This window comes from Sceloporus occidentalis, unplaced genomic scaffold (assembly GCF_023333645.1).
Source record: "Sceloporus occidentalis isolate IW3139 unplaced genomic scaffold, rSceOcc1.0.p SCAF_4, whole genome shotgun sequence".
Classification (NCBI taxonomy): Eukaryota; Metazoa; Chordata; class Lepidosauria; order Squamata; family Phrynosomatidae; genus Sceloporus; species Sceloporus occidentalis.
This window is the reverse complement of record NW_028316984.1, coordinates 25,182,808-25,196,839: the sequence shown is the minus strand read 5'-3', so window position 1 is coordinate 25,196,839 and position 14,032 is coordinate 25,182,808. Positions and strand designations below refer to the sequence as shown.

Genomic DNA, 14,032 nt, shown 5'->3' with positions numbered 1-14,032 from the left:
AGGATTGCTTTTAAAGGAGATTTCTTTACTGCAGAAATGCCCGATCAGACATTTCAGTCAAATGATCTCAGAATTTCTGCATACTCATACTTTTAGAAATTGTTGATCCAGTATCGTATTGTCCTATATATGACTTATACCTACTTTCTTTCCTCTCTTTTCCAATTGCACAGTTTGTCCCACAATTCAATGACATATTCTATCAGTTCTCTCACACATTCTATCATGCTGCATTTTTTTCTCCAACTGCACATTTTTGTGTTTACGTGCACACTAAAAACCACTGGCTCTTCCCACTTCCCACTTCTAACATGGAGGCAGGGTTGGATAAGAGCTGAACAAGTGCCCAGTTATGTATTTGCTTGATAACTCTGTATCCTGTACTTAAACATAATATTTTGAAAATCAGGCATAACATACAGTGCCTTACAGGCTTCCACGTTTTGTAGTGTTAACAATCTGGAATTGAAATGGATTCTGTTGTTACCACATGATGTAAACAAGATAGTCAACATTCTGAAGGGGAAAATATTTTTATAGTGGTAAAAGATTAAACGAACAAACAAACAAAAACCAGGCACTTGCTGATTGCCTAAGCATTCAGCCAAAACAACATGTGGCAGAAATGCCTTGGAGAGAAATTACAGCTGAGAGTCTTTTGGGGTCAATCTCTTTTCAGTTTGCACGTCTGGATCTAGCATTTTTTGCCCATTCCTTTTGGAAAAATTGCTCTACCTGTCAGGTTGGACCGGGATCATTATTTAACAGCCACTTTCAAAAGTGGTCACAGATTTTCCATTAGACTGAGGTCTGTGCTTTCACTGGATCATAAAGACAAAGAGATTCTTATATCTAAGTTACTCCAATGTTGCTTTGGCCATGTGCTTAGAGTCCCTATCCTGCCAGAAGGTGAATCTTTACCTCAGTCTCAGACTACCTTGCAGTTTGAAACATGTTTTCCTTTAGAACTGCCCTGCATTTGGCTCCATCCATCCAATCAGTTAATCCTGACTAGTTTCTCAATGCTTGTCAAGGAAAAGCACCCCCACAGCATTATGCTGCCATTGCTATGCTTCACCATGAGAATGGTGCTCTCAGGGAAATGAATGCTGGGTGGTTTTATAAAGAGTTTTGTAGGAAGGCTAGAACATTCTATCTTTTCCCACATGTTTTCCATGTCTCCCACGTTCCTCTTTGTAAACTGCAACTGAAGTTTGATATCAGCTTATTTCAGCAATGGCTTTCTTCCAAAAGCCCAGCTTGTAAATGTCCAAGTGACAGTTGTTCCATAGACATTTTCTCCAAACTCTGTTGAGAATTCTCCAGTTCCTTCAGAGTTACTATTGGCTTCTTGGTCATTTCACTGATTAATGCCCTCTTTTAGTAGTCACTGTGTTTTCACTGATGGCCCTTCCTAGGCACAGTTGAGACATATTCATTTCATTTAATTGTGCTCCAGAGGATATACATAGTTTGGGATTTTTAAAAAAATAAACAGCACAGAATGGTGGTTTTGCACAATTTTTCACCAGCTTTGGTCTCATAGCTCCTTCATCTGTATGATGATGTTTATTTAGGTATGCTCACCAACCCGTTTTTGGATGAGAGGTGTATCAAAGCATAGCATGTGTAAATTATTTATGCAATCAGAAAAGTTTATTTTTTCCTGTTTACTTAACTTTTGTGACACAATAAAAATATTTTTCACCTTCAAAGTGTTGTGTATCTTATGTACATCAAATAGTTTGTTGCTGTTGTTAACTGCCTTCCAGTTCACTTCAGCTCATGGCAACCCCATCAGTCCAAGCTGACTGGAGAGCAGTGAACAAGAACAACAAGCTACTACACAGCATACTCAACACTCTGAAAAATACCAGATACTAGCAATGCCAATTCAATCCATTTCTATTATAGGCTGTAACACAATAAAATATGGAAAAGTCAAAGGGAGGATGAATACTTCTGCATGACACTATACAGAACAAAAACAGAAGGGGAGAAAACAGCAGCAGAAAAACCTAACAGTACCAAAGGTTTAAAAAGTCTGGGAAAATAGAAAGTTCTTTGCCTGGCATAAAAGGTGACACTTCCCCAGAGGAAGGTAATTTTATAAATGTGGTTTCACAACTGAAAGGTCCTTTCTTAGTCACCATCTGCCTCATTTAGAGCACTGGGAGCAGCCACAGACAGAAAATTACTTAGATGGCATGTAAAGATATAGGGAACCTTGGCTCTCTATATATCTAAACTCTTAGGGAAAAATAAATTCAGGTGCAGATAAACATGTTCTATGCGATTTCTGTCCTTTAGGCAATTATTTCCCAGAAGACTAGGTAGTTTGCTACCCCTACTATACTTCATGCTCACACAATGATCCATTAAGCAGAGTCGCCGTCGGTTCCAACCGTATACCCCTCTAGGGCTTCTTGGAACCTTTTGGGTTCCATCAGCCTTCGAGGGTGGACCATTTTAATAGGTCTGCCACCCCCGGGGAGGATCTGGGTAGAAGCCTTGATTTTTGCCTCCACCAGGAAATGATCTGTCCATGACAAGGGGGAAATATTCGATATTTCCGCCCATGGAATTTCCATGTCCGTACAAAAGACCAAATCGAGTGTATTACCCGCAGAATGCGTAGGCCCTGAGACCAGTTGTGACAGGCCCATGGCTGTCATGGTCTCCATGAATTCCCGAGCCGCACCGGATGGAACATAGTTGGCCGCGAAGGAGATGTTGAAGTCTCCCAGGACTAAAAGCCTGGGGGACTCCAGCATCAGCTCCGAGACCAACTGTGTCAGCTCGTTAAGGGAGTCTGTTAGCGCACGGGGTGGCCGATAGACCAACAGAATCCCTAGACTGTCTCTGGCCTTCAGGGTCAGGTAAATACACTCAATATAGGACGTTTGATGCACATGGTTCCTGGTTAGAGACAAGGTGTTCTTATGCACCAAGGCAACACCCCCTCCCCGCCCACCTAACCTGGTCTGGTCCTTCACTGAGAACCCGGCAGGTAGGGCCTGAGCCCATACAGCTTCTCCCTCAGGCCCAAGCCAGGTCTCAGTAATGCAAGCCAGGTCACAGTTGTTATCCTCAAGCAGGTCATATATTATATGGGTTTTGTTTTTAATAGACCTGGCATTGCACAGGAGCAGAGACAGGGTTTGTGGTACGGTTGGAGTGACCCTCAGGTCTCTTTGGTTAGGGGAGGGACAGGAAGGCAGGATAGATATTAAGCATCGATCTCGCCTTCCCCTGTAACGCTGGTCCACTCTCCTACCGCCATACCTCCCCTTGCCCCACACTACCTCAATAGGAACCCCGTCCAAACATGAAGAGTTACCCTCTACCTCCCCAGCCAAAACATTCCCCGAGTCCATATCCCCCCCTCTCCCTGTAGCACCATGGAAAGGGCAGAGAGAAGACACTTCAGTCATTCTCTGCCCCATTCGGCACAGGAACACCTCCCTTGCCCTCACTTCCCTTCAATATGAACTGGTTAAATATATTGATATCACCTTTAATAATACTGGACAGGATTTCCATGGGAGACACAATAGAATTAAGAAGGGGATACTCACTCCCTACTACAGCCCCCAGTGAGCCCCTGAATTAGATTTAGAGGGCTACAAAACCCTCTCCAGCTGGTTTCTGGTAGGACAGAAGTCGGGGGGAGGAGGGGAGGTAGCTCAGTGTTGGAATGTGAGGTTAATGCATTCTTGTCTAACACTCACAAAAGCTCTGGCTGTTTCAGTGTTAAACTACCTATTAAAATAAGGTCACAGGGGATTATTCTGGGACAGATGGATGATGATATGGTAAGCAGAGTGAATGCAGTCTGATTTTCTGACACCTAGTAAACTTAATCCATCACCCAGGAGCACAAGATGCAAAATATATTGAGTGAGAGAGACAGGCAAAGAAACAAGAATACCCAGTATTCTCATAATCTCAAACTGTCTCTCAAATACACTTCCTGTCCCCTGAAAACACAAAGCTTCTTCCATTTATGGTCCAATTCATAGTACTACCAAATTCCTGGAGAGTTTGGCAACATAATCTGGGGAATCAAACTCCCCCCCCCCCCTTTTCCCTCTCAAAGTTGGGAAATGCCATGTGACATACCTCGGATATATTCTTTGCTGTTGATACCCACTAATAAGCAATCTGTCATAATTTCTAGCTGGTTCAATTCCAGGCACAATTCAAAGTGATGGTTTTGATCTATATGGCTTGGGTCCAGTGTTTGAAGGGCCGTATCTCCCTGAATGAGCTTATTCAAGTTTGGAGAGGCCCTCCTCTCTGTCTCAGTACCTTCTCGGTTTTGTTTAAAGGGAATGACAGAGGGGGCCTTCTCAGTGACTGCTCCCAGGCTTTGAAACTCCCTCCCCAGAGAGGCCAGAATATATCCTTGCTGTACTTCTGGCAGCAAGTTAAAACATTTTTGTCCTTCCAGACCTTTACAAACAGTTGAGGTTGGGTTTGTAATGCTCTGTAGTGCTGGATTTGAAGGTTTTTAAAGTACTGTATATAGTTTTAGTTTTATACAGTTTTCTTAACTGTTTTAATATGACTATTAGTAAGTGTTTTTATCTTTTTAATTGCATTTTATTCTTTTAATGAGTGATGTGTTTTAATACTGTACTAGTTTAATTCTATTTTAATGTCCACTTTTGTATGCTTTTAATTGTATTGTTCTTTTAATTTGTAAACCACTTTGTGTCCCAGTCTTGGGGGGGGGGGGAAGTGGGATGACAACGATGATGATATGCCGATCTGCAATATCATTTGTCTATGTAATCAGTCACTTCCAACCAAATGTAAGTGAACAACTGAATTGACTAAATGAAGACAAATAACAAGCTATGGATTTTGATATGAATTTGCAGTAAGTTCCAGTTGAGCTACTTGACATTACAACCATATTTACTATGGATAGTGAGCCCTAGTGAATTGAATGGAGCTTACTTTTGATTAGATGAGTAAGTTAGTTGACAAGCAGGAGACAAATATATCCTCTACTATGATTTCAGGAGCAGACAGGTTGGTCTGATTCACAGTGATTCATCCCACAGTTTTGATAGTGAATAAAGATAGTCTGGGCTACAAATCCGTAAGTTAACATGTTTGAATTGAAATAATTTCTCTTGTACTCCCATTGACAAATACTGTATTATTACTATTATTATTTTTGTGTGTGAAGGAGGACATTAATCAGCAGAAGCACACTGATGTCATTAAAACTTTTTCTGTGTTTGCGCAAGATGAGAAAGGATAAAACCCAGCCTGGAAACTTCTCCTGTGTGAGCTTGCAGTGGGGCATGTCAAAAGGTGTGGCTACTGCAGAAACCATATAGTCACTGCAGATTGCAGTGAGTGGCATAACTAACCTCTTGTTGGTTGCCATAAACAAATTTCCCTTCATGAATGCATGCCTTGCCTGTTTCAGAGTCTGAAACTGTTTTTACAGTTTGAACATCTCCATGATGGGTTTTTCTGCACTGGACAGGTTGTCCATAATTAACAGCACCTGTTCATTGAACGCAGCATAAAAAGCCAGATGTTACATGGGCATACCTCCCTGTCTTCAGTTTTCTACATCTGATTCAACAAAAGCTATGAATTAAAAAGAAACCTTTTGAAAAAGAAAGGCTCCAAAGGACAGAACTGTATGCTAAGTGCACTTATTTTGCAGTTCTATACAAACATCAAAAGCCGCATCGCATACTGTGGAGGTGACAGAGTTCAGCATCCTAAGAATATCAGAGTGTGTGTGTGTGTGTGTGTGTGTGTGTGTGTGTGTGTGTGTGTGTTTAAAGTAAGTTACTTATGACTCCCCAAAATATCAAAGTGGCTTTTTCAGTGGCTTTTAAAAGCCAAATGGGCATACCTGGATATCCTACTGTCACCATGGCCTGTAGTTCTTCATTTGTCCTCTTATCAGAAGCAAGTATTTATTGTGTAAAACAAGTAAATTTAACCTTCTAAACTGCACCTCCCAAACTGAGATTTTCACTAGCTACCTTTATTGGTTATGGAGTTTGCCCTAGAGCTTGGAAAGCTACTTTTGCAAAGTGTAATTAACCATAGTCATAGGCCAAAGGCTCCTGAATTAGTTAGCATTATAAGTACAATGTTTAAAAAGGAATTATCTGTGTTCCTGTTTCTCAGAAGCAATTAAAATAGTAACTAAAATAGTTACCTTTGAATAACTGGGTTCAAACGAGCATCACAATGCAGTGCCACAAGCCAGCACATGCACCACATGATATTTTCTGTCATGTTTAGTGAAGCTACATCCCACAACTATAAGGTGACTATGGAACCCCTTCCATCCATGTTTGTCTTTCAGGAACTAATTAAAGACATATCTGTAGCCCTGGTAAGGCATTCAAAGAAACAAAGGAAAAAGGGGGAACTGTTCTGAATGCACGAGGAAAGACACACGTCAGCACCACTCTTTCCCTATTGCTTTTCATTATGTGTAAAGAACAACAATGGGTGTAGCCATAGTGCAGAATTAAATCAATTTAACTTTAATTGCCATGACTCTTATTCTTCAAAATCCAGGGATATGTGTTTGGGGAGGTATTGGTTTATCAAAGAGCTTTGCTGCCTCGCCAAACTACAAATCCTAGGATTCTGCAGGCTAGAGGCATGACCTTTAAAGTGGTGTCACTTTGATTTAATTCTGCAGTGTGGCTGCACCCAATGTAAAATGGAGGATCTCTGATGATGGTCAGTGACCTTTTAAAACAAAATCAGGATTTGCAGTCACATGGAAAGGCTCCATAGAATCTTCTTCAGATTGTTGGGTCTTTATACATAGACAGCAACAATGGGGCAGAGAAGGACTCACATATTTCCTTCCCCACCCATACATTCAGCAACCCTTCTTTTGGAATGCCTGGGTGGGGCTTGTGTCACTTGTGTCTAAAAACCTTTGGGGAATAAGCCAGTGTTTACTTTATCTTTGCTATTTCTTGAACTGATTTTTTTAAATTACACTTCAGTGGACTTTTGTAATGTTTGGCTTTAGATATTTCTAATTTTTATTATTTTAGATAATAGCAGGGTATTCCTTGCTTTTAAAAACACTACATAATTCATGAGGTCGCCCTAAATCGACAGGTGACTTGAAGGTACACACACACATGCATGCACACGTGCATAGAGTTTGTGGGATTTTAACTATATGTATGAATCAAACAAATGAGTATGATTAAATGACAGTGACAGAACATTACATATATGTCACAAAAGGAAAGATGCTATTCCTTCCTGCATACAGAGATTATACCCTAGCTAGTGAGGAAAGGAACTGATTACAAACAACTAGCTATTTGTGATGAGACACTACTGCCAAGTTCTGGCTTGCTCCTCCATCCTGAATAGCATTATAATCTCAAGATTGTAGCCTCCCAGAAGAAGCCTTTCAGAGCATATTTCTCAGAGGAAGCTGTAAAAACTATATTTTGAGGAAGATTTGGGATAATGATAGTGGGCTGCTGCTAAAGTTTTAGCCTATGTTTAATAGGCCTTATGGATATGCTTCACTGTTGTTAGCAGCCTTGAGGTATATAACAATATGTGAAAACACTATAAATATATTTTTAAACTACTTGGAGAAGAATTTGGTTTGCCTTAGCACAGAATTTTGATTTTTTTCTAACATAACATCATGTTATCTCACTATGAAACTCATGAACTTTCTGTTTCTGGAAGTGCCTAAGGTAGAATACCAGGGGGGGGGGGGGAATCTGAATCAGCTGCTGCCATAAGAGGTTATGTATACAACAACTGATCTCTCTCTCCCCTTCCATCCTGACATACATACACAAAGAGACAGAGTTAGAATTAATTTAGCTTGCTCCTAAGATATGTAAACATCCTAAATTTCACCTCTTTACCCAGCTACTTTCAGCTAATCATTTAATATGACTCCTGTTGCACTGTTCATTCACTACAACCACAATCTGACAATCAGATTTCTTGGACAATGAAAGCTTGGCACAAGATTCAAAAAAGGCCAACAGAGTCAACATTTGCTCACAAAAAACTGCAGGAGAAGTTGTTTTGTTGTTTCAGCATGGAATTATTATAGGTTGTGGCTTACTCTTGGAACACACAGAAGGCTCTTCACATTTTGCTGTTGTGTGATGGATGGCATACAATTTATCAGTTATCTCATGTACAGAAATTTCTATACGATTTTAATTACAGACTACTTCTACAGGTTCAGCCATTGGGATACCCATAACATCTATTCACTTCATATATGCATTGAAGTGCAATAGAACTTTTATAATAAGAAGCTGTGATTACTTCATATGGTCTTTTCAAAGTGAATGTTTATTTTTAGATAACATCAGTTTTCTGTCATATGAAAAGGCTCAAAGATGAGAGAGTTCATTTGATAATTTGGGGATAGTGAGTAAAAATTTAAGGATCCTTCATCTATCTGGTACTGTTTTTTAGAGAAAAAAAATCACGTTTAAAACAGATTCATGATGCTCTAATTATTTTATGGGGAACATTCCATACTTGTTTTGCCATATTCACTGGGGATTCTTTGTTCATTATTATAGCATTTAGCACTGACACTGAAGTGGTTTCAAGCCATTCCCAGATGATTAAACAAACATGATTTTTCTTAATATGATACTCTCACTAGACCTTATCCAGTTCAAATAAAATTATATCCTGCCTCCGTGTCATGGAAGGGGAAAGGAGATTTTTTTTTAAGAACAAAAAAGTGAGATGGCCATTTTAGCTAGAGAATTTGCAGCCCTCATAGAAATCATACAAAAATAAATAGCAAGGGGGATAAATAAATGACAAGGGATTGCTTTGGGGAAAGGGACAACCTAGCTGTAATTTGCTTGCTTTTTGTGGAATTAAAGGACTAGAAAGTATTTTCCTCACTGCTGCAATTGTGCAGGACAATAATTGGTCTCTATAGAAGTTACATTTAAAAAAAAAAAAAGGACAGGTTAAAATTCAGCTTCTTTAGACTTCAAAAGGTGGTTCAGACAGAATGAGGAAAGGTAAAGAGAGACACAGATATCACACTGGATTCCTTAATAAGTCCTGGTGGCACCAACAGAACCACTACCACCACCATCAACACTAGTATTATGAAGTATTGTTAGGAGGGGGCAGCAGCAGGGCAAAATAATAAAGTATTATTCATGTACGTTAGAGAAACACACTTTCCCTGAATAGATCATCACTTAGGCCATTTGTTGCAATCTGAAAGAAAAAAAGTGTGAATGGCTGTTAGTGAAATCATACTGATATCACGGGGCTCTTCTTTCCTAATAACTTAGAATATTTAGAATGGAAGTAGCATAGTGTGTAAACAATCAACCAAAAGGAAAGAAAGGCATCAAAGCCTGGAGAAGATAAGGTTAAGAGAAGGTTAAGAGGCGTTATGATAGTCCTGTTTAAATATTTGAACTAATGTCATACTAAAGATGGAGCAAGCTTGTTTTCTGCTGCTCCAGAGACTAGGACAATGGATACACACTACAGGAAGGGAGATTCCATTTCAACAATAGGAAGAACTTCCTGACAATAAGAGCTGTTTGGCAGTGGAACACACTCACTTGGGAGTGTGGTGGAGTCCCCTTCTTTGGAGGTTTTTAAACAGAAGCTGGATAGCCATCTGTCAGGGGTGCTTTGATTGTATATTCCTACATGGGGTTGAACTGAATGGTCCTGGAAGTCTCTTCCAACTCTATGATTATATGCATCAATGCCAACATGGTAACAGCGTACATAAAAAGGTGGGTAACACTCTAAGAGACCATAAATTACCTTGGCATTTATATTCAATTGTCCACAGTCATGCAAGGGGGAAAGCACCATGTTCACAGCTCCCTCTCTGTTGCCCCCTCCATATCATCTCCCATGCACTGGGAGAGAGAAAAGTCCAAAGTAGAAAATTTGTTCTACATATGTACACTGTCTGCATGAATCAGGACCACCTCAGGATTCTAAACCATGACCCTACACATGTCAAGCAGTTTTCCCATATCAGACTTCACCCTACAGGCTTAATTTGCAATGTCGACCTACCCCCATCCAGTGCCTAAGCATTTGCTGGAAAGGCTTTGAGGGGGAAATAACTACAGAAATTGAACAGGGAGAACTGGGAATGCACAACAGCTGATGAGCTCTATCTACTGAATGAGAGATCTACTGAGCCCTACCTACTGAATCAGTTTTAGAAAGAGTTCAACATGTGCACACAAAAACTGATGCTTTGCAAAGGAGGAGTACACATGTCACAAAGAGAAACTATTTATGTACAGCTGTTGGTTCTAGGCTTATATGAAGTATTTCCTGGCTGTAATCCTTCCTCTTTTCATTCTAGACCACAAAGAGCACAATTAAATATCTGAACACAGCTGCAAAACATGGTATAAAGTACACACTGTATTGGTGGCCACTTCCCTTTTCTACTCACCCTTCTTCTCCGACAAACGTGACATACAATTTATTTCTTTGCAAGTCCTTTCTTGAATAACCCATAATTTGATTGAAGGCATCTTCCAACAAATGGTCTCTCCTGATAATTAATCTGCACAGTGAGAAAAATTGAATCACAGCAGTTCACAAGCTGGAGTTACAATGTTTATTTTTCATGGTTATATTTAGACAGCCTGGATAAATTACCACTCCGTATCATACCCAACCTAATCTTTGATCAGGGTCAGTAGTTTAATCTTTCTTTAGACTTATTCACACTGGATTTTTCTGGACTTCCACCAACATCCTGTGTTAGAATATTCCAGATAAGGATGGTTATTGTTCCATTTAAGAAAAATGGGTGCTCTCCCAGGGAAAGCAGCTGTGTGGGCAACTCAGGCAATGCTAGTGTCTTTCATCTATGCAAGTCATATAGGATTGCATATAGACAGCATCATCCTGGGGGTCCAGAATATGGAACACTATATTTCCATCTGAGTGGTACTGGGTTTAGTATGGCTGTTCTATGCACCATTATCATACTAGGCAGCAAGGAGGGAGAGAGCAGAGGTCTCCAAATGCTGGAATGCAAGGCAAGCTCAAGACATTACGCTGCCTGAGGCAAAGGACCAAATGGCACCTGCTCCCCCATTCTATATACAGAAGCTAAGTGGATCTTACTTTAATATTGGTGATAGGCCAGCCTCTTCTATCACATCTGAAGCCAGCAGTGCAATTTAGGAGACCAAGATGGGCCATTTGGCATCTAAGGCGACCATTCATCTCTATCATTTAACAGAAGCAAAGCCCAGGAGAAACAGCCAAATGACACTGTCCCACCAACTTCTGTCATCTGAGGCAATTGCCTCATTCTTTCTCATCCAGAACCAGCCGTGGTGAAGCAATCACTATCTGGAGCAAAATATTTGTCAAAACAGTCCACCAAATCCTCTGTTTTACAATTCAAACTTCAGTTATTCCTCAATACTAGAAAAAAATTGACCAATGTCAGTACTTTTGATACCTCTGAAACACACTCAGCTTTTTATAACATTTCTACATACTTCAGTTTCCCAGGGCCTTGACCATATCCTTTTGTCTCCAGTTTCCTGTAGAAATTCCTCAGCTTGGCTTCAAAATCTCTTTTATAAGGTGCTGGAGCTCGAGCATTAGCACGCTGAGTACCTGCAAAAACATGAGAAATAGAGAGGTTATCACTGACCTTTCTGTTAGAAACATTCAAGGCTAGATGAACGACAACTGTGCGATGCTTTCATAGGTTCCACTAATTACAATGGACTCTTGCCTTACGCATTCTGCATATGCTTGAGCCCCATTTATTTGAATGGGATGCACTGCCCCGCGCGCCCCACAGCTTGAGCGCATACGCTCAAGTCCGTGTATATCACGCCTGCGTATAACGTGGGTGCACTGTACTGGGAGGAAATGCTGACAATCTTAGCATGGGGGTAGTCAGCGGAAATGCATACTACCCATCAATTATAGGTCGGCCAGCAATTGCTGTGATAATTCTTCTTTCTTTTCTTTTTTTAAAATGCATTTTTGCTAAGATGGCCTATGCAGATCTTGGGTCTGATTCAATATGATAGTCTTTAAACATAGGTGCTTAAATTCCTTAACACAGATCAGTTATGCCTTAGCTATTGTGACCCTAAGTATGTGCTCTTGTTCTGTAGCTTTAATAACAATGGACTAAAGGGACTCAAATTAATAACAAGAGAAACCACAGAAGACTGAAGTCAGTCCAATACTACTGCACTGAGCGAGTAGTCTCAAACTTTTATTGATTAGTAAAAGAACCTAAGATTGGTACAGAACAGGAAAAGAGAACTTTTGCTTTGTACAAGCATACCATGTGAAATGTGTTAATGTAGCTAAAGGAAAAACAACTGTAAATTCTTTCTTGCTCATAAGAAAGAAAAAATGAAAGACATGAGTTCATAAATCAGGCTTGAATTTCACAAGTAATGCTTTTGTTTACTCAAAGAACACATTTGAATACACATTTCTGAATGAAACAGAGCACATACAATTAACAATATATCTGCAACTTAAATACACACACACTCCTCCTTAATGGATTTTCTGTAATAAGGGGAAATTGCAAAAGAAGTGGGAAAGTACAATTCCATTTTAAACAGGATGCTACTTTTCCAGCAATATAATCCTATGCATGCCTAGTCAGATGTAAACGCTACTGGACTGCTATCACAGATACACAAAGCTATTCTAAAATGCTTCAGGGGTAATCCACTACACACTTTTAATGGGCATTTAAAGTCCCATTCAGTTAAACTTATTGAGGAATAGATATATTCAAGATTGCACTGCTAGAAAAGTAGCATTCTTTTTAAGATTTGCATCTGAGTTGATTTAGTATGCTTTTAGTCAATGGTGGAAATGTTAAAAATTACAAATAATGTAATTGTCACTTGTGCTCTCAGAAATGCACTTTCTGCTTCTAGTATAAAATGACACATAACGAAACTCATGCTTAGCTTTAACAGCTAATTTCAAGACTTAATGTCTCTCAAAGCAGACCTGTGTGTGACAAATCACCCACATCCACTGGTTAATGCAATCTTGCAAGCAAAACAGGTAAATGAACCACAAGGACTATCATCTTTACAGGAAATTGTATTTTAACCCTATCTCACTGTAAAGATTAGACAGAAAGAAGCCTTCAATACATTCTAACATGGGTGCTCAGAGAGGGTACATTTTAAACTTTTATAATACTGTCCTGGATGTCTCAATTTCAATTCATTTGTATAAATGTCCTGTTGTATGGATGTCTAATGTTTAAAACTTCTAAAATGTAATCAAATGTAAAATGTTAACAGCTACATAGCAAAATGATACTTAATTTCTTAATGAATGGCTTGCATATATTAATAGCATGATGCACATCCAAAGTAGAAACCTCAAGAAAAATTCTATGTGAGAGAACAAGCGAAATCAAAATTATAAAGCACTGACTTTGTGGCAATTAATTTTCTAGTCTTATCTATCTCTAGTATAGATAAAAAGAAATGACACCCTGCGAAATGGAACGAGTGGATAGCTGAATGGATTAAGAGGAGGGTGCAAGAGAGGAAATGATGACGGAAAAGAAGACTAGTCTCTTCATCTTGGCAATGAGAGTGGGGACAGAGTAGCAAGGACAAAAACCTAGGGTGGTTAAATCCAACTTCTAGTTCAAACTATAATAAACTCATTGCATTATGACAAGACAATGCTTATACAACTCCCACTGATTTATTGTCTCCCCTAGTTGGGACTAACAATTGGATTTAAGCCCTCCTCCCGACCGCCATCTTGAGGGGGAGAGAAGCAGGCCAGCGACAACAGGCCTAAGCCTGCAAAGAAGACAAGCCCTCCTCCCGACCGCCATCTTGAGGGGGAGAGAAGCAGGCCAGCGACAACAGGCCTAAGCCTGCAAAGAAGACAAGCCCTCCTCCCGACCGCCATCTTGAGGGGGAGAGAAGCAGGCCAGCGACAACAGGCCTCCGCCCGCAAAGAAGACAAGCCCTCCTCCCGA

The 14,032-nt window shown here is 40.0% G+C and overlaps 1 protein-coding gene across 9 annotated transcripts in view; it reads right to left on the bottom strand.

Moving 5' to 3' along the window:
- The window catches only part of HECW2 (HECT, C2 and WW domain containing E3 ubiquitin protein ligase 2), a 220,328-nt gene that overhangs the window by 21,966 nt on the left and 184,330 nt on the right, over positions 1-14,032 (bottom strand). For all 9 annotated transcript variants that reach the window (XM_089519540.1, XM_089519531.1, XM_089519538.1 and 6 more), the window contains 2 exons: positions 11,535-11,655; positions 10,469-10,582 (listed from right to left, as the gene is read on the bottom strand). In XM_089519540.1, coding sequence (XP_089375666.1) covers positions 10,469-10,582; positions 11,535-11,655 — 235 coding nt within the window. The remainder of the gene's footprint in view (positions 1-10,468; positions 10,583-11,534; positions 11,656-14,032) is intronic.